The 21,904-nt window shown below is 44.0% G+C and overlaps 1 protein-coding gene across 1 annotated transcript; it reads right to left on the bottom strand.

The window, feature by feature from the left end:
* Positions 1 to 879: 879 nt before the first annotated feature.
* On the bottom strand, positions 880 to 21,706 carry OdsH (Ods-site homeobox). Its single transcript, XM_017083200.4, has 4 exons — positions 20,219 to 21,706; positions 3,049 to 3,311; positions 1,457 to 1,596; positions 880 to 1,384 (listed from the first exon to the last, which is right to left on the bottom strand). The coding sequence occupies exons 1-4, from the start codon at positions 20,670 to 20,672 to the stop codon at positions 973 to 975; spliced, it is 1,269 nt and encodes a 422-aa protein (XP_016938689.2). The 5' UTR covers positions 20,673 to 21,706; the 3' UTR covers positions 880 to 972.
* Between the last annotated feature and the right edge of the window lie 198 nt (positions 21,707 to 21,904).

The raw sequence follows: 21,904 nt of genomic DNA, 5'->3' as shown, positions 1-21,904 counted from the left end.
AATCATTCACACCTGCATGACGGATTGTCTGCATTACTCGCCACTCTGCATCCCCACTCACCTGGGTTTCTGAGTTTAAGTTTGGGTTTGGGCTTGGGTTCGGGATTGGGTTCGGTATCTACCATTTTGTAGGACTGCCCGGCACCTTGAACCGCGAGTGCGAACGGGGGGCGCGGCCTGGCTGACGCTTCTGCCGAAGGAGTTGCCTTCTAATTTATTTGCCTGATGTGTGTATTACATTTGTGAGTCGTCCCTCTCTCCCTCTTTCAATGTCTCTGTCTCTGTCTCTGCTCCAACGGTCGCGAACTGCATTTTTGAAATTGCCCCGAGGTCGAAACTGCGACTCCGAGATTCCAACTGGAGCTGATGATGCGCTGCACCATGGAGGATGAAGTTGTTGGTGCTAAAAGCCCATAATGCCAGCGATAAATGATCGATAAATGATTCCAATGGAAGTCAACTAGGCAGGATCAATCAGATGATCGATAACTATCATAGCAATCATGCTTAAATAATCGAGAACAGTGATAGGTAAATAAATGTTCGGTTTTGTACAAAAGTAAGTAGTAATTTGCTCATTTATTGACTCTTTCGATTTTTGTTATCGGCAATCGCTTTCTTATTTTGTCTCAGAGTTTACCAAATCGCTTCCACCGTGCGGCCTGCGTGTGAACTTGATGGATGCACTGCCTCCTCCTCTTGAAGTTGCTGTTCTCTCTCTGGTTTTTTATGTCTTACCCCTCGAAGGCCCTCGGGCTGTTGGCTGGAAATTAAAATGCACTCGCATTTCGGCATGCGTATTCCTAACCGTACTCAAATTCGCACTGGCACACTCTTGACCCCCAGAAGACAAAAAAATACCGCAGAAAGGTGAAGAGTTTGGGTTTACAGGTTATATTCGCACTTAGTACTTAGCTAGCCACCGAAATTGTAAGCCTACTTCACATGTATATATAAGCCATTTGATATTCGTTATGAGCCCAGCAAAGATTCGATGCTGAAGGGGGAGCTGTAGAGGGTTTTGGGCGTGGTGGTTGGAGGGGCCTTTTCCAGTTTGATGGGCACCCCCATATCATCGGGATCCAGTTCGCTGCTGGTGCTCTTCTGGTAGGTCCTTGAGGAGCAAAAGGAGTTGTCCTGACTGTCGCCGGTCACGTCCTCCTGGCCCTCGCCCACCACATCGATGGGCAGATCGTCTTCGCCATAGCATCCCACATCCTCCAGGTCGAGATCCTGATCCTGCTCTTCCTCCTCTTCCCAGCTGTCCTTGTGGGCAGCCAGGTAATCCGCCCTAAGCCGGGCCAGGTCCACATCGATGCCTTTGAGACGCAGCTTCCTCGCCTGCCGGTCGATCGCCTTCTTCATCCGCTTCCTGCGTTGGGCTCTAATCAAGGATATTCGGCTTGAATCAGGATCAGGGGATCTGGCTTGTATCTCAGTCCGATCTCGTACTCACCGCTCTCTAGCCCGCAGTTCCGTCAGTGGAATGGGAGCTCCACTGCAGCTCTGCGGCTGGGCATTGTGCGCCGGTCTTCCAGGACCCTTCTTCGTGTGATCCTTTTTACGCCACTTGGCACGACGGTTCTGGAACCAAACCTGCAAGGAAATTGAATATGATATCATGATGCATATATGTAAAATATTTGATATTTGGTGTTGGATTCTAGAAGGTTTCGATATATCTACATATTCATAACTAGGCTAATCGAAGTTCCCTCCAGTTCATTTTAATATCCGGAATTAGATATAATATTATAAAATACTTTATCTTTACGGTGGTATAACATTCGAAATAATGGATTTGGATTTTAGAATGTTTCGATAGACCTACATATGCATTACTGGACAATCATAGTTCCCTACATTTCATTTCAATAAGTCACCAATTCGGATGCGGACGATTAACCAGACCAAGGGCAATATGTCATGCGCTCTGGAGATGGATCATCATCCTCATCGCGGTGGAGATCGTGACCACAGGGCGATGATGATGATGATGATGGGGTTGGAGATGGGGATGGTTGCTTTGGTTAGTTGGAGTCATAAACAAGATGGCGTCGCTAATTGACGTGCAGTTTGCCGGGGAACCCAGCCGTATCGAGGGGGTGCCAGGGGCGGGGTCGCGGAGGGGCTTTTCCAGTGGGCGGCGGCGACCTGTGTGTGTGTGTGTGACAATTTGAAGTCATTTGCATGCATTGTGCATTTTTTAATGTGCAACAAATTGTTTTCGAACAGCGGCATGCAATGCCTCGTTGTTCCCGGCTTTAACAAGAGCCCCTGCCCCGCAATTCTACGGGTTTTTATTTTCCTTTTCTCCAAAACCCGTGGAGTTACATACTATAGAGTCGACTGAATGACTGACTGGAGGGAATGACGAGCGGACAGACTGTCGCTGTCTTGTCGTTCGCATTGACAAATTGATATGTCATGTCAAGAAACAATTTCAGACGAAAAGCGTAGCCAAATGTCCCCGTCACCGAAAGAGAGAGGGCTATAGCCACATATATAGCCACGATAGCCAGATAGACAAAGACCCACGATAATCACACGGCTGACATGCAAAGTCAGCCATCGCCATCGCCATTCGAGTTCAGGGGAGAGGGGGTTAAAGGAGTGGGGCCGCACGGGGGCGACAAAGGGTTAAGCTCCGCTCTGGGAATGCAATTGAAATCATTACAACAACGAGCGACACGAAACGCAATTGCAAATGAAATAAAATGAATTATAATGGATAAAAATAGTCAGGTAATTGGTTTTATTGAGTAATTGAGTTCCAGTTGCCACCAAATTGTTTTACAATGCTCACGCAAATGTTATCGAAACGGATCGAAATGGAACGAAGTGGGGGATAATACATATAGGGGTAGGGAATTGGCCATGGAATCAACTTGGTTTTCCTAAGAAATATTTGGAAACCCTAGAAATATGTGTTCCTCTTGATAGCAAATGTGATCTCGAAAGAAATCTCCAAGAATTGCATGTGTTATAGGATAAAATAATAAGATATAATCCGGTGTTTCAACTATGAATTATATATATAATACTCACCGCTATGCGACCCTCCTTCAGATCGAGTCTCATGGCCAGGGCTTCCCGCATGAATATGTCAGGATAGTGGCTTCCCAGAAAGGCTCTTTCCAGTTCCTCCAACTGCCAGGAGTTGAAGTTGGTCCTGCAGCGTCTCCGCTTCGAGGATTCTGCATCCTCATCCTGTTCCAGATTGGGTTTGGGTTCTTCTTCGCTTCGCGAGCCGTGGTGGATATCCTTGATAAAGGTTGACTCCTCGCTGTCATTATCCTCAAGACTGGAGTCTACATAGATCAGAAAAAAAGATCAGAAAAGATAAGGATATAGTTTGATAATGATATGACTTTCGAAAAGGTTTAAATTTGGCTTAGGTCTTTCAGAAAGTAATCAGAATAATGGGATCAATTGTTATAATAATGCTTGATTTTAAGGTTAGGCAGGTATTTCAAGCAAAGCACAAATATTATGCGATTTCACCACATGTCGGTTAGATCGGAAGCCAGCCAGTGATAGCGGGCACAATTAACAGGCATAGTATCTGCTGGATATCGACCGACCGAATGGTGAAGTCCCAGTCACAGGGTGTATCCACGAATCCGTGAGTCCACGGACCCATGTATCCACGAGGCCGTGTGTTGTTCTGGGGTAGGCGGTGCCGCTTGTTTCGGTCTCGTTTTATAATTGCAAACAATTAAAGTCTATTTATGCAAATTTCCAAGATATGCGAGTGCGGCCAGACGGGGGGAACTGAAACCGAAACAGGAACAGGAAGTGGCCACGCCCCCCATGCCTATCTGCCCCTCTGGAAATTCAGCAGGATTCAAGGAGGAGCGTCGTTTGTCTTTCTAATTTATAGCGGCGCAAATTGGTTTCCACAATTAGGAAGTGGTGGGTGTTGCTCGGATATGTTTAAAGCTCCAATGGCGGAAGTAAATTACTCCTACGGACCTTCCCCCCAAAACCCTCTTCCATTTGCCATACCATATCCTTTTGCCGCCTTGGTTTTGCTCCGTTCGGTTGCAGTTTTAAGTGAAATTTAATTGCAAAAATTTGCCAGTGCCAGTGGTTTTGCTTTTCCTCCGGCCCCTGCTGACTGGGCAATTAAGAGGGGGTATCAGGGGGATTTCAGGGGGTTTTGGGGCTTGGGCCACTGGCTAACCACACGAACCACCAAGTGCACCACAGCCAAGAGGGGCACATCACATCTCCCAAAAACCAGAATACAATAAAAATCATAGAGCGCTCGTCTACGTGAGTTTCATATGCCGAAATGCACACAGATTTTGACAATTTACAAACACATCTGCTAGCAAATCGAAGGAGTCGAAGGACGAAGTTCAACCCCTGTGCGACGCGACCCAGACATTTCATAGAGTTCACCAAACACCGAACACCGAACACCAAACACCAAACACCGACCACCAAACACAACAAAGGGGGCAGGTCCCTGACAAGGACTCTGGCCATATCGGTATCGGTCCATCCAACAATGCCCTCACCCCTTATCCCACTCTCAACCTCATCATCACACTTGAAAGAGTAAATAAAATATAATTCCTCAAGGGTGTTATAAATAAAATTATCTGAATTATGGTTTTTGTTGACTTTCCGACTCCCCTGGAAGGAGGTGAAGAGGGGGTAAAGGAAGGGGGAAGTGGTATATGGATTCTGGGACTCTGGACTCTGGACTCTGAACTCGAATCTCTGGCATAGTTCTGTGCGCCGCAGCATTTCGGGGGTTTGTCCTCCTAATTTGCCACGAAGATTCGGATTCAACTGGCAACTGGAACAGGTCTTTGGCTTTTGTTTTGGGTCCTCAGCTCGGGGATTTGGATTAACAGAGTGGGCACGTTACGAGCCTCATATGTTGGCCCGCAATCGATATGGGGCGTGGCAGTTAATGGTTCAAACATTTGCCGGCCATTTAGAGCTGGCGCCAAGGTGGCACAACTGAAACTGAATGAGACCCCCAAGGATTGATGGGGAATTCATTGAGCGTCGGGAATCTATAAGGTTACATTGGAAGAAAAAATAAAAGTATTGCTTAGCATTTTACCTTATGACTGTTTAATATTTCAGTTCTTTATTTTTTAAAAACCTGCTAGAAAGCAGTGCCGAATTATATGAATATAATAATACAAAGATGAAAAAATAATATGCTTACAATTTAAATACTTAGACTTTAATCGAGTATTATTTAAAAAATCGATTTTTTTCTTGCTTTCATTTCTTGTAAATTAATTCAGTGTAATCATTTTGATCATAAACTCCTCGAGAGTTTCAACCCCCCGAGACTAGAGCACCCCTCCCTTTAGCCAGCTAATTAAAAACATTAACCCAATTTAAATTGGGCCAGCAAATGGCAACTCTGCATCCGAATCAAATGCAAAGGCGATCGACAGAATTAGCATACAAACAGTATAAATTGCTGTCTGCTGTCTGCTGTCCAGTCGAGAATCCAGCCAGACCCATAACCCAGAATTCAAAACCCAAGCCCAAACTCGGCATCAGAATCACAGTCAACCCCAGAACAGCGGGCCTCATCCTTTGCCCCTTAGTTTTGCCTAATTTCAAAGGTCGTTAAACAAACAAACTCAAGTGGAACAAAATGCACACGCAGATGAAGGAAGGAGGCCCTCGGGACGATGATGATGATGAGCACAAGGACACCAGACGAAACCCAAGCCGAGGCCCAGGGACTTCCACTGCTCCGGGCTCATAACGACGACGACGACGACTTTCCACCTCCGAAACGACCCACAAAAAATTACCCAAAAAATGCCCCTAAAAATCTATAAAAAAAGAGATTGAAACTGGCGAGAGCGAAAAAAAATGTGAGGGCTCATTAGCATTTATAGGCCACACAAATGTCGCTGGCTGGGAACGGAAAATCACCAAAATAGGAAAAAAAAAAGCATTTTGGGGTGCCTTCTGAGGTTCATTAGAAGCTTGTCACATGATTTGATTTGCCTGGTCCAAAAAAAAAAAATAGAAACACTAAAAAATACACAAATAAAACGCCCAAAAAATGGTAATGTTGGGTAGAATGTTAAAAAAAATGGCTACAGGTTAGGCCACATAAACTATTAGGGCTGCTAATTGTGCGACCCTCAGTTTGACTCTTTTTTTTTTCCTTTAGTAGAGTCAACCCTCGTGATCATAGGATCAGGAAAAAAATCAGGCATAAAGTCAAACACGCGCCCCTGACACGGGGATTTTCCTCGTACGCCTCTGTTTCACACTCCAAACCCAAAATGTAACCCCTTTCTCGGCGACGCTTTTCATTGCCTGTCAAAGGCGTTTAGTTCCTGGGCACATTGATGGATTGTCCGAGTTTTCCCGACTCTAAGTTGAAGTTTGTGACGCAACTATTTTTGGAGTGTGTTAAATCGCTTGGACAAAAACGTGGGAAGTTGGTAAATAATATGAAAGGTAAGTCTTCTAAGAATTATACCTTTATCGTATCTGGAAATTCTGTCAACGCTATAATATAGAAAGTAAGTCTATTTTGTAGTCTTCTAAAAACTGTACTGTTCTTAATGCACCTGGACATTCTGTCAAAGTTTCAGCGTAATCCTATAACTTGGACATAAAGTGGGCTAAATACTTTGAGATTCCCTTTTTTAGAGTCCTCTTTGCCACCCCTAGAGACCCGATCCGATCGCTTGAGTCCATCATCATTAGCCGACGACTCCGCCAACCGCATTACAGTAGACACCCGGACAATCGCCATTTGCGAGGTGCCCAGTAATTTGTCTAGGTCCCGACTCTGACGCCGTCACTCAACTCGGTCCCATGTGGTGGGCTCTAACCCCCCGTTATCCCATCCCAAACCATCCCATCCTAACCTGACTAATACCAGGCCCAGGTCCTTGTCCACAGTCTCATTTCCGTCGGCCGCTTTATGGACGAGCAATAATAACCGCAATCGGAGCGCAGAGCTCCGTTCTCCAAAGGCACCGCACAGTGGGCCACAAATGTGTGGCACTTAATTTAATGAATTTCTTTGCACTTTGCCTGGTGCCTGGTGGATGGTGGATGGTGCTTTGCCAGTTTCCAGGAAGGGATCTCCAAGGAGCAGAGGGACGAGGAGCCGGGAAACACCGGCTGGCTGCCCACTTGCCACATGAATTTATACGAGTTGTTTGCATTAAAACGAATTGATCGACACGACGAGCGAGTGAAATCGACAGCAAAAGGCTGTCCAGGTTTTCTGGCACTGGTACACTGGTCTCGTTTCAGTTTGCTTGGTTTCGGGTATATGTGTAGCTCTCGGGGTCTGGGTCCTGAGTTCTGAATTCTGGGGTCTGGGGTCTGGGGTCCGGCGATCTGGTCGGGCCGGGTCATTGCTCATCTGCCAGGCCAGGCACGTCAACGCGGCAAATTACTTTGCCCTGCTGCTGCGATGCAAAATTGAAAATTCAAAGGGGCGGGACGGGGCGGGGGAAGTGGAAGTGGCCGAGTGGTTAACTTGGCAACATGCTAGCCACATCCATCTACCAGTACCTGTTGCCCCCCTGCACTCGACAAAATCTTGTATGCCTGAAAGAATCATGCATAACATAGAAATGTCACTATAATTCCCAACCCATCTTTCGGAGAGACAAAGAGGAGAAAGCTAAAGTCCAAATAATCATTAAGAGACTATATATTTTATTTCATTTTGATCATGTTATTAATAGGTTAAGTCCGTATCCGTATTTCTTTTATTTTTCATTAAACGCATTATACCATCACCATAACTTTTCCAAGTGTACTCTTGCCGCTCTCCTGTTTGCTGGTTGAGCTGCATGTTATGATTAAATTTTGATAGCCAACAACAATCAAGTCAAAGAAAATCAATAATTTTTACGCATCTTGTTACGATGTTGCCAGCTGCCCCCTTTAGCCCCTGAAAGTACCCCTTGTAACCCCCCTGGCCCAGAGCGAAGTCTGCTGCCATGACGAACTGCTCTCAAACGATCTCCCAGCTACGATCGACATGCCAAAGCGGCGCATAAATGTTTTGTTGTTTTAATGAAGACGTCCCTGGATCTTGGATCTGGGGTCTTGAGTCTTCAGTCTTCCGTCTTCGGTCCTCAGTCTTCAGTCTTCCCGAGTCGAAGAAGACATCAAGGCGTTGCATGCCACATTTTTTACTTCATTCTTGCCTGCTTCTTTTTCTCTTCTGTTTTTTTTTATTTTGCGCTTTCGTTTCTTTTTTTTCAAATTTTTTTTTTTACATTTTTGCGAAGGGGCGCGTCAGCGTCTGCACGCCAAGAGGATCGCTCTATCGCTATCTCTATCCGGGTATCGGCCCTCTCGCTCGCTCGCTGGCAGCTTGTGGCGCATTATTACGAATAGGGTCTAATTATTGTGGCAAGCCCCTGAGCTATAATTTGCCTGATTGATTTACATAACGATCGAAAATGATCAAGACATTAATTTCTTATTAACGTCGTTTCGTTCGTTCGGTCGATCGTTGGTTTCTTGGTTAGAGCTCGTCTTCCTTCAGATCGGCACAGATCGCTTCGGTTATAGGTTGCTGTTGTTGGGGAGAGGATTGGATGCGCCTACGTCTGGTTGGGGCCTTGGTTTCGGCTTCGGCTTGGGGATCGGGATCGGGATCGGGTTCGGGTATGGTCAGGTTTTTCTTTGGCTTCGGTCTCTGGGGCGTAACTCTGAACGGGGGCTGCACTCGTTTTCCTACCCATTCCACATTCAGTCCTTTCCTTTTCGGTTCCCTGCTTTGTTGCCATGTTCGTGGCTCTAACGACTTTCCATCGATCGCCTGTGGGTTCTACATGCACATATATATATTTATACATATATAGACATATCTGATCGGGGGCGCCACAAAATCCACTTACAGTGTTGCATGTGCTGGCTCCATCTCTCTTGATTTTGCGCCAGCATTCCGTCTATGGCTAATTTTCATTTCATTTAGCTGCTTTAAACGCTCTGTTATTGGACAGTTATTAATTTGATATCTTCACCAAGTATCCCGTGCTAGATTTTCTTATGGCACATGGCATGTCATCCAATCTTGCATGCTCAACACCATTTATTGCGGATCCCCTTGGTTAAGTCTGTTCATTACACAGCGCCTTAGCACATTGACAACGCCTTGTTTACGCTTCAAAATTAGCTTATAGTTGTATTACAAGCTAGCGGATAAAACAAAATTTTAAGCAGAATACAAAAATCCTTGATCTTTCATTTGAAGAGTATTCTTAATAATCATTTCCGCATAAACTAACTTCACACAATTTGTCCCAATTTAAGGCTTCTCTAATGGTGTCTTATTATTAGCGCCCCACGTTGGGCGCCAGTTATTTTTGCAACAGTAAAATGTAACGAGCTAGTACATATAAAGAACATTTTGTTTGAAATTGAAGTTAAGCGCTTCACAGCAGATTATCCAAAAGTGAACCCCGCATAAACGATCTTCGCCTTGTGCCACTTTTATTTTTTGCCCAATTTTAGGCTTCCTCTGCGATGTTGCGCTTCCTCGCTTCACGTTCCGCGTTCCCTTCTCCACCGTTCCGCGTTCCTCATTCCGCATTCCGCCCGTGCCCTGGCCGATCGTTTTGTTCGTTTCGGACATAATTAATGTTAGTTTTAACGCTGCTTGAAAATGTTATTTCCCTTGATTATAGGAGGGCTGCCGTCTGCTCTCTCGTTCCGTCTCTTTCTGCTGCTCTGCTTCTTCGCCGCTGTTTACGGCCGCTGATTGTTGGGTGTCTTTTTTTCCTTCTTTTTTTTTTTGGCGTTTTCAGCGCTGCTCTGCCGCTGCGGGCAGTCATGGGGAAACATTTTATGACGATTACTGTAATTCGTTGCCGCAAACAATAATTACTTTCCATTACGAAAATGGCGGGCATATTATCACCTGAATATCACACACACACGCTGGAACCAAGACACCAATACCACCATCACAGGTGTGAAGCCGCGCCTGCGCCGGCGTCAACGTCAAAGTAGACTTGCAGATATTGCCATCTCAAGATCTCAAGATCTGAAGATCTCGAGATCCCAGGAACCCGAAACCGAACCCGATTCGCTATGGCAAATGAAACCTTCGGCTGCTTGGCCATGCAACGTTGTCTAAAATTTTCGGTAATAAAATATGACAACTCAATCAAGGCCCATAAAAGAGCCAACACCAACAACAAGCACAATGATTTTGGGGCGGTGCCCGCTTGAAGATCGGCCACAACAACAGAACCGAAAGCTCCAGCTCCGGTAATTTGCAGAGGCTGCAAAGACGATCAAAATTTACGATCATTTTGTTTTCAAAATCAATTTAGAAAGGAAGCGCGGCAAAGATCAGGCTCTGGCCGAGAAAGAGATAGCAGCAGGCCCCCAGAGGAGTGGAGAGGAGTGGTGCAAGGGAGATAGAGAACACAAATTGAGTTCTTAAGTTGTCTGGGGAATCTGGGCAATCTGGGGAACCTCGGGAACCTCGGCAACTGAGGCAAGAGGAACTAAACTGGAGTGAGTCCTCTAAAGCTGCGGATCAGGCCATCATGCCGATTCGCTGGGATCTCGTTTTGGCCCTGCTGGTATGGGATTCTCCACCGTTTTCGGCAGTTATTAGCCTGGTAAAACACGAGTCTTGCACATTTGAGAGCTTGTAATTTACTTAATTTGATTACGAAGCGACGTCGTTTTGCTCTCTTGGAAGAGAGGGCGTGGTCCGGCTGTCTATCTCTTTCGCACTTTGTGTGTGTGTGTGTGTGTGTGCTGCAGGTGCAAGTTTGAAGAACGATGGAAGTCACGGATTTAAGGTTGTGGGGTGCCATTTTATTGGCCGAACCTGAGAGGTCTTGCTGATATATGATGTATTATTAAGTTGGAAAAGAATTTATTAACATTTTACATAAATATTGTACTCCGAAGTGAAATATTTACATAACTACTTGCCTTTGTAAGAGAATATTTGAAATAAGATAGAAATGCAAAACACCTTTGCATTCAAGGTAACAACTTAATGCACAACATTGAAGCTATGTAAATTATACCTTTTAATAAGCCAATTAAAATATTTACCATGCCACAAATGCTACCCATAAGACAAGCCACAATGTCACATTAATTTTAATTTGCTTCTGAAAATCCACTTGTATTCCCAACCAGTTGTTCCGTTGCGAAAGCTCATCCAGTTATATGGCCATAATCCCCAAAATACCATTGGTATGGGTGGTTCCAAGAACAATTTCGGTTTCTTTGTATAATTAATTGGGCAAACAAATCTCGGCGCAAAAGCCGAAAACCATGGCAAACGGCATGGCACACAAAATCTATTAATATAGACAATAGTTTATTAATTGAAAGTTATGTCTGACCCGGACGGATGATTTATGCACAAAGCAAAAGCAGTCAGAAAATGTGAGCAAAAGCAAAGCACGGCAAAAGCAAAAAAAAAACAGGCTAAAAAGGTAAAAAGCAAAAAAAAGGCGACGAAGAAGCAGAGAGGCGAGCATAAAAATTGATTTCTGCTGCTGCTTTTAATGAATTCTTCCAAAGGAGAAACAACAAAAAAACAAAAGCAACAACGACGGCAGCAGTTTCAACCAACAACAACAACAACAACAACACAATCTCAATCAATTTCAAGTCGCACATCACATCAAAACAAATTACCAAGGAATTAATTTGCCATCGGAATCACGCAAGCGCAGATTTAGGCCCACGCGAGCGAAAGAGAGAGCGACAGCGAGGATTTTGGCTGCACTGAGAAAAAGAAGTGTGTTGAAATGGAAAATAGTTATCAGAACAAAAATATTATAATATTCTTTTGATTTTTTATTAATGTTCATGAGAATTGAAAGGATTCTGTGTAAGCCACATTGCCTTTAATCGCAATGTTTGTGGAATTACCCATAAACAGAATACGCCTAGGTGCAGATATATCAGATATTTATGCTTTAAAAGAGATCTTTTTTTTGCAGTGTGAAGGATTCAAGCACAACGGGTTTTCGGGCGATGGCGATTAATAGAGCGAAAGAGAGGGCACGAGAGGGGGTGGATGGGGTAGGGATGGCCGGTAGGGGGGTGGAGAGGTAGGTGCCGTGATTAATACATGAGGATTTAATTAACTTGCCATCGCACTATCTCTTTCGCTCATCTCATTCCACTGGAATGCGCAAACTATGGCGACTGCGACGCCGCGTCTCTGCCAAAAAAGAGGGAGAGACAGAGACAGACAGAGAGAGCAACTTGTTGTAAATGGTAGGTGTACGTGTACGTGTGCATGTGCATGTGTATAATAAGCAGGTGTGCGTGTGTGTGTGTGTGTGCGTGTAATTGAAACGTGTTTCGCTGTTGTTGTTGTTGTTGTTGCTGTCGAACGCCTGCAGCGCGAAAATCGGTGGCATGTATAATTTTTATCACCTTTAATTAACTTTTCAATTAATAAAAAACGCAGCAACAACAGCGCCAAACATGTTGAGCGCATGTTAAGCGGAAAAGTCGCAGCTGCCCCAACTGACCAGGGCGGCGAGAAAGAGACAGAGAGAGGGGGAGCGAGAACGAGAGAGGAATATCGAGGCAGACGGGCGAATTGCCGACGGCATTTGGCCGAAACAACAAAAAACATGGCTAAAACAGCGGCGGAAACAGATAGGAATGCGAATGCTAATATCCCTGCTCTCTTTTCCCTCATTTTTTCTCACTTCCGTTCGGAACCACTTTGTTCTTATCCCTATCTACTCTATCCACTTTCTTATAATTAACTACTTTGTATTCTGCCTTTAAGGATTTCACTTTCTTTTTTATTCACCTCAGTTTTATCACCCTCGAAAGGTAAAAACTCAGAACTGTTGTCTTCAAATTGCTATAATTTTAGTTCCCTATTTTTAGTCCCCTTCTATCTCAATTAATTTTTTATATACTGACCGACTTTTAAGTGTTACCATGATTAATAATGCAATTGGAGAAAGTTATTTTTTTAAAGGAAATCAATTCATATGGCATTCACCGAAAGTCACGCACGTTTGCTCTAACCCAAAGTAATGCCAAGTCAATCGTGTCCCAAAAATTGATTAAAAACCGCATCGACTCGTGGAGAACAATAAACAGTGGGGCTCCGAAAAGCACGAACGGAAGCGGAAATGAACACCAACACACACACACTCATGCTGAAAACGACGGGGAAATAGCTTCAAAGTCAGCTGAAAGTGTCATTACAACTCACCGAAAACCAAAGCAAAGCATGGAAAAAGCAAAGAAAGCGGAAACAACAACAACAACAACGGAAAAAGGGAAAACTTTCAGGGACGTCTGCTGCTCCTCCCGCCCCCCGCCCCCCCTCTCTCTCCTCTCTCGAAAACCTCCCTGGGCATACGGCTCAATTCAATTTTATCGTTTCAATATTAACCCAAAACAACCCCACAATATTGCCTTCATTTAAGGTTTATTAGATACAACGACAACGCTGTGGAGGCAGCTTGAGGTGGAGCTTTAGTATAGATGGGGGTTACGAGGTTTGGGGTTCGGGGTTCGGTGTTCAGAGTTACGAAGTTCGGGGGAGGGGGGCGAAAGGATAGACAGGCAACGAGCGGAACGCTCTTGGATACAAGAAATATTGTGACTACAGCAACAGCGAGACAACATCGGAGTTACGGAGTCGACTAGAATTTGCTCCCTATAAGAAGTTCTAATAACTATATTTCGTTAATCATAATTTGAAAATCCAAAGATGTTCTTAAAACTTAATCGTTTTACTTTATCAAAGGGTTATCGGCATTGGCTTAAAGAAGAAAAATAGATTTTTCGGTAAGTCTAAAATAATCCATAAGCAATATAACTAAAGTATATCCATATAGTATAACTCTTAAGTATAGCATAACTTTTGCTAAGTACCACAGTAGTCGAATCAAAAATACTTCCAAAAAGGACACGAAAAACAAAATTTTCCAATTTACCAACGAAATCCGACGGAGAAAGGCGCTTAGAAATCGGAAGGGAGGGGGGCTGGAGGGAAAGTCAGTAGACAGGGTGGTGTATAACGAGGATAAATGCCTCGGTATATGTATATATACACATGTATGTGTGTTTGTGTAATGGCATAAACATTGATCCAACCGTAAAACTGGCTGACAATCGAGCCGGGCCAAAGGAGCGACAGAGAGAGAAAGCGAAGGAGGACGAGGACGAGGACGAGGCCAGGGTCCTGCCAATCCCCCCCCATCTCCCTGTGTTATATTTTGGACCATGGCACTGAGCCAAACCGAAACGACGCCAAGCCAAGTGTATAAATTGTATTAGCCCCGAAGTGTCGTGCGGCTTTCCTTCTCCACCCCATTTTCCTGGTTTTTCCTTTTTTGACTAGGAAAAGCGGGCGTTGGCGGGGGCGTAACCAGGGTAGGCAATTGTTCGTCCACCCCCCTCACCCCTCGTTTCCACCCCAAGGTGGTTGATGCGCACCATACGCACACACACGCACAACAAAGGGAGAACCACATGGCGTATACGCAATATGGCCGCCATCGTCTTCTTTGCAGCCAGAAAAAGGAGGAGATGAAGTGGATAGGGGGAAATACAGGATGATAAGGGGTGGGGAAAAGAAGGGGTTAGAGAAGGGGTAGAGTGAGGTTAAGTAAGGAGAACAACTATCTGGGGGAAGAGGAAGAATGGCACCACCAACTCGGTGTCATTTGCAGCAAATTGCAAACCGCAACAATTTCACAAAGGACACCGAAACAAGTGACACACAGATACTCCGCACACACACACACACACTTGCACCCACCAGCGGGGAATAGAGTGGAATGGAATGAACGGGAATGGAATGGAATGGCAGAGCAATCTGTTTCAATATAAACGCACATGAGGCATTTACGAGAGAATCCAACAAGCGTCGAGGGCTTTCCGAGTGGGGTTTTCCCATTTTTGGGGTTGGGTTTTCCAGGGATCACGGTATCCCGTTATCCTGGCATGTGTGTGGGTGGCCTAGGCCACCCAAAAGAAGCTGCCGCTTAAATGCTGCTAGATTTTGTTGTTTGGTCAACAGTTTTTAGTAGTGCCCTGTGCGGCTGTTTTGATTTTATGTGATACCCTATATGAAGGATCCTTAAATAGGATTAATTGATATGTATAGTATGATATTCATTAAATAACTTTTATTTTGATATTATGTTATACCGAAAGTGAAGGGAACTTAGATAGTATTAATATTATTTGGTATATATTTAGTATATAGTGTATATTAGTATATACTTATGATACTTAGTTTAAATGTTTTCATTTCAATTTCAAGCTTCGTGTTATAATAACTTTTCACTACAATGTTTTAAAAACTGTAAAGATAGCTGTTGGATCTGCAAAATAGAGGTGTGTAGGACATCCACACTTCGACTTGATCCGAAGTCACCCTCGCCCACTTGATTCTAGGGGTTGCTACCACTCGGCCACACACACATCCACATCCTTCGGCTCCCTGGGGTGTCATAATTCTTGACGAGCTCATCTTTTACTTAAGTTTTACATAATTTTCATGTCGTCGAGGGGGAGGTCGCTTGTTGGGCTCAAGTCCATGGAGATAACATAAAATCGGGACGTGTGTGGGTGTTTCTGGTTTTCTGTTTTTTTTTTTCTGAGGGTGGTGAGCTCAGTCTTAGCGGTAAAACGCTCGATTCTACGTGCTTGCGGCTTTTCCGCTTAGCGTTTCCTCGCTGTTTGATACTTTTTCCACCCAAAATCTCCACCCCCTTTGGCTTTGGGTCGTGTAATTGCCTCGATTTCTTGACACTTGTCGACACAGATTGCTAACAAAGTGGCGAAATGAATAGGGAAAATTCGTGGGGGCTTGGTTTGTGATTGATTGACCATTCCACATAATTTTGCCACTGCCCTCAGACTCCCACAAGCAGTTATTAAATAATAAGCGAGGCGAAAAACCCTTCGCTACAGCCAATAAATTGAGCATTTTAGTGGGTCTAACCCTAATTTGCTAATCGCAAAACGAGCTGTACGATTCGAGGGCGGGAGGAGGCGTGGCACTCGTAATGGTATTTAAGAAAAATTACACCTCAAAACTGTAAATGGCCAAAGAACACAAAACAAAGAAAAAAAATGAGAAACAAGTCAAGTGCCCGAAACAAGAACCACAACAACAACAACGAACACCCCCTATATACCCCTTTATTTTAATGTTTTTTGCTTTTTCTACAAGCTTTTCTTGTTTTTTTGGCAAAAATGTTTTTATCTAGCGCCGCCATCTTTGTGCTAAACGGTAATTCAACAACGGTAAAGCCACGACGAAAGGCAGGGGCGGAGTGGGCCTGAACAGGGGGGAGAATGGGGCACTAAGCCAAATCCGCCCCTTGAAGTGTTTATCCTTCGGTTTGGGGGCAGGGGAAGCGGTTTTTGGGGCAGGACTGGCCCAAAGTGTTTTCAATTTAAGTTTAGAGAACAAAACGCCTTTTGATTTTTATTAGTCCACCAAGGGGGTGGACCCAAAAAAAAAAGAGAGTTACAAAAAAATAAGGGGGGGGGGGAAAAGAGCCATTTGGGAGTGGGGAAAATTAAGCGAGCTGCCAAAATGCATTCGCAGTCGGCCTAGAAAAAAGATGTTGCCTTCTATTTTGGCCTGCTGCCATTCAGTTGAATTTATGGCCACCGGCCAGGGTTGTCGCCCTCATAAATTATGCAAATGCTAATGCAAATGCAAGGACGACGTGGGCGATTGGGTGGCTCGTGATGGTCTGCGGGTATTTAGAGCCGAAATAAAGGAGGCGAAATAAACTGGCTCTGCGTTCCGATTTCTTGTTTTCGTTCGTTTTTGGCAATCGCCTAAATGGGAGCCCACTTAAATAATTATCATTTCCCGGGCCGAAAAAAGGGGGCGCTCGTCAAAAGCTCATCAGGGGCCCGACGATCGGACCAATTAGTGCAACGAGCCCACTGAGCGTTTTATTAATTAGCCAAGGAAAATCTCGGTGGAAATTGGACCCATATAGATGTACCCCTACCCATACCATACCCACACCATACCTATCCCTTCCAATTTCCCCGTTTTCGAGGCGAACAAGAGTCCCATTAGTCGCTGATGTTGATGGGCCGCGTTGTTCGTTTTTCGGCTCTTCGGGCTTCCAGTCTTGTTTTCGGCCCCACCACTTCACTCCACTCACTCAATCTTTCACTTTTGGGCGAGAGAAATCTTCGGATCAGCACTCATAAATTCGTCCATGAAAAGCCTATCATCTGCACTGAGAAAACTGAATGATTGAACTAAAGAATAACTCTTTGGATTATTTCCAATTCCAAATTTCCGGTCAGTAGTGTTTACTTATCAAAAAGTTGTTACATAAACCCAATTTAATTTTTTTCTTCTCAGCATTTAGTTATAATATTGAGAACATTGATAATAAAATGTTCTTAGGAGGTTTTTAAGAACGAATGTTCTCAATTCAAGAACAATGTACTTGAACATTTCAATCTGTGAAGATACCTTAAACATTTGGTGCTATATCTTGCATTGCTAGGGAAATATTTCCACGATCTTCGAGCCGTACGCCTCAGTTTTTCGCCGTGCAGCCCTACCTGTTTCCCTCCTCATCGCATTTCCCACTCGACACAATCACAATTAATCTATGGGTCCAGTGGCTCGGTTCTCCCAGTAGTTCGGTTCTGCCCCCCGAATTCCCTTGAAATGATGGCAATTACCAGAAGCGCTCGCGGTCAGCGCTGTCTAATGAGCGGCCATCGACTGGAGCGGATCACCTGAGATCACCTGGGATCACCTGAGAATACCTGGTACTGGCTCTCATACTGGGAGCCACAACAACTCAATTCATTCATCACCGATAGACTGATGATCGCTGGTCGCGGGAGGGGGCCTTTCGAGGCCCAAAAACACAGAAAAGAAAACAAATGGAAAAGGAAACCGAATAAAGAAAACCTGACGGGGCGTGCCAATGGCGTTCTTATTAATTTGCCCAATTTCCACAAGCAGAGGGAAATGGGGAAAAACTTAATTAAAATGTCGTAAACGAAAATTGTATGTTTAGGCACGCGGTTGGGACTGAGCGGGCTGGGAGCTACCAAAAATAATTAAGACATTTCGCTTCTCGTTCGACCTTTTTTCGTTTTTGGGTTCACGAAAATGTTAAGAAAAATTGCTGCCACAAATTGTTTGGCTGCCCAATTTCCTCGAGTCCTCCCCTTGACTTTCCCTGATATCTCGCCGCTCTCCTCACAGTTTTCTCTGTTAGCTGTTTTCGGTTTTCCTGACTTGAGCTCTCTTTTTATTTTTCTGGTTTCGGGGCCGCGACCGAAAACAATAAAAATGACTAATGGCAGCTAATTTCCCGTCGTCGGAAAAGGCGAGGAGTCGGAGGAGGAGGTTGAGGCTGAAGATGAGGCCCGGCCAGCAGAAGAGTTTCCCATTCGGAATTGGATGCGCCTTAAAAGTAGTTCAATTGCCAAAAGACAAAAGGCGAAATGCAGGCGTTTCCCGGATTGGGCGTGACCTGGGCAAAAACAAAAAGGAAAACTAAAAAATTCATGGGATAGGAAGACTTCACCTGTCACTGCTCATTTCCCCTGCACCATTTCCCATATTCCATTTTCCGGGGCCAGGTGCCTCGCACTTCTTCGTGTCCCATTCACAAATTGTTGCAGTTTTTCATTGACATCGAGGTTTAACAAAAGTGGGGGATATTAGCAAGTTTGAGTGGAATAGATTGGTAAAAAAAATCGTCTATTCAACCATCAAAACGTTTGCTCAGAATTTTAAAGATGTGCAGTTAGGGCAAACTTCTTTTGAATTTGAAAAATAAAATATAACGAAATTTGTGTAGTTAAAAATGTTTTCATTGTGCTTGAATCAAGTTGAATTTACTTTGTATATCTCAACAACTTAACTATTAGTCCAGTCAGTAGTGTATACTTATAAAAAAATGTTAAATAAACTCAACTTAACTTTCTCTTCTCACCATTTCGATCTAATATTGAGAACATTGATACCAAAATGTACTTGCACGTATTCAAGAACGAATGCTCTTAAATCAAGAACAATGTAATACTTAAAAATTTATCTCTGTGCAGGTGAATATTTTGTTGTCAAGGCCTATACATATTAAAAACAATTTTATATTTTGAATTAAACTTTGCAAATGTTTTTTTTAGCTTCTCACTGCGTTGAGCATATTAAAACAGGTTAACCAAACTGAACCATTTAAAGGAGTTGGTTTTCCCAAAAAATAGGTGATGGCTAACATAATATTTCTGTGGATCCCATCCACTAGTTAAATCCATTTCACCCAAATTTCAACTGACCGCATATAATTATGCATTGTTAAACCGTAATTCCCGGCAAGGACACTGCCGAAATTGCGTTATTTACGAGCCGAGCCACCCACATTACACCCACATTCTATGGCACTCATTTGTTCATTCATTACATTCATTAACTTTGCGGCGAGCTTGCGCAGATAATGCAATTTTCCAAATGGCCGAATGGAAAAACAAGTTTTCCGGCCGGGACCCGCCGCGCACTTTATTCAATTTACCAATAAAATTTCAATCGAATTGCTCCTTTTAATCAATTCGCTGCCACCCACACACGCATTTACATACGCGCCTGCATAATTCCGGTGTTTTTATGTTTTTTGATCAATTTTTAATCAACAACAGCGGCAACAACAACAACAACAACAACAACAACAACAAACCAGCAACATTATTTGCCTGCAGGCCAGCTTTTAATGTGTCCATGTATTTGTAAAGAGTATCTGTGTGTGTTTGGCCGCTTGTAATTGTTGTTGCTGCTTGTTGATTATGCACGTAATTAAATTTGGACAGCAATTTTGTGTATTTTGGCCAAATGCGAAATACTTAGTTAGTTTGGAGAGAGAGAGTGAGAGATAAGGCCCCCGCAAAAGAGTGGCCTTTCTCGGCAAAAATGTTTTTATTTGTTTACTTTCCATTACATAAACATTTTCTGGTTATAACTATCGAAATTGGTTGTCTAACAATTTTCATGAGATGCTTAATGCTTACAGCTTTAATATAAGTTGCACACAAACAAAGTGCTAGGAAAAAATGTACCAACATAAATGTATAAATGTATAAAATGTACCGAAATTGTTATTCTCCTAACAACAAAATATACAAAAACTAACCTTTTTTGGTAGTTTTACTATTAAATGAACTAGACGTATTGGTAATAAAAAATACATTAAATAATTTTTGTCTTGTCACTTACCCTCGCGGATGTTGTGCGGATATCCGCGTGAGCTTTCATGTTCCCTCATTGGATTGTCCTGATTTTTGAAAGACGGCAGTGGCTCCAACTTAATAGTTTGCTGATCCTGATTTTCCCCCAGCTCCCAATTCCGATTCCGATCCCTTTGCTGCTGAATTGCTGCTGCTGCGGCCGCCGCATTGGCACGTTGCATTAGCGCCATCTGGCGGAGCATATAGACGGAAGACGAACTGGATGCGGAACCCGTGGAATCCGCCGGGTTTGGGGATTGGGAATCGATGGGCAGACTGAGGAAGGGCGACCATCCTGGTACTCGCAGGTTGACGGCGGCTGCTGCCGCATAAAGTTGCAGGGCGGATGCCGCATGCGGATGTGGATGCGGATGCGAGTGCGGAGTTTGCACCTGCGCCTGGCTGGCGGCTGCCAGCTGCAGTTGTTTGATCAGCTGATCCATTTTTAGGTTAACCTTGGGTTGGATAAGACCTAATATGATACCTATGTTCTTGAAAGTTTGGGCTTCTTTAATGGATTTCTTTCTGCAAAATTCTTCTTAATTTTCTTGATATTTTGTAAACATTTTATTCACTTCCTTAAAGCATTTAATTTCAAGTTTATTCAAGTTATGCCTTTCTTAAACCACTTTGTGATAGCTTTTTGCTTAATTCTTAGCCATGTTTAAGCTGCAGGTTAATTGTCTTTAACTTTCAGTTAGTTTTGTTATCACTGAACAGATTTTTCAAGGACCTTTGTCTTGTTGAAACTTAAATTCTATCTTTCACTTTAATGTTCACACATGGGTACTTGTGATTCAACTATTATCCTGGGGGTTACCCTTAACTTCCGTTCGATCTGCAGGATCTTTCGGTTAACTTCGTTTAACTTTTTGGAATTGAGTTCCAAATTCACGAGGCACACACACACAGGCACACGAACAAAAAAACCAGTATCCTGGCCGCACAGTGGAATGCGGCAGTGGGTGCACAGTGGAGCGGATCGGCGGCCCACTGGGCAAAAGGCTGAACTCTGTGCAGCGGCGGCGACAAACAAATTGATTCGAATTAAAATTACGCCGAGCGAGTTGTGGAGTTTGTGTAGTTTGTGGAGAATAATGGAGACAAGAGCGGAGCGGCAAGTCGGTGCGAGCGGGATGGCGCGACAGGCGCGTTTAAATGAAAAATATGGAGTTCGTTTTGTCTTCTTCGTGTGTTTGTTTAATAAAAATGCGCACATGTATGTGTGTGTGTGTGTGGAGTGGGGGGTGGGGTGGTTGGCGGGGGGGGTGGGTCACCAGTCAGCAGGAAAAAGGGGAAAAAAGTGTCACCACTGTTGGTTGGCTGTTCGTGGTTTGAGTCCGTGCTAAAAAGTGAGATGGCGACACCTGCTGCAGCAGCAACAACAATAACGACAACAACAAAAGGAACAACAAACTCATTTTCAACACTTGACGGTCAGCTGTTGTTGTTGTTGCTTTTGGGTCGCATGCGCGACTGCAAGCAAAAATCATTAACGTTCAAATTTATGTGCGCCAAAGCGAGAAATAACAAAACGAAAACGGCGAAAAGGCAGAAAAGCCAGAAGAAGAAGAAGAAGAAGCATAAGAAGAAGCAGCCGCAGCAGCGACGTCGACGTCGGCAGCGCAGTCGTGGCAATAAAAAGAAAAATGGTTTCACTTAACAAACATGCCAA

The sequence above is a fragment of the Drosophila suzukii genome, chromosome X, assembly GCF_043229965.1.
Source record: "Drosophila suzukii chromosome X, CBGP_Dsuzu_IsoJpt1.0, whole genome shotgun sequence".
In the NCBI taxonomy this organism is placed as follows: Eukaryota; Metazoa; Arthropoda; class Insecta; order Diptera; family Drosophilidae; genus Drosophila; species Drosophila suzukii.
This window is presented reverse-complemented; position numbering and strand designations above follow the sequence as displayed.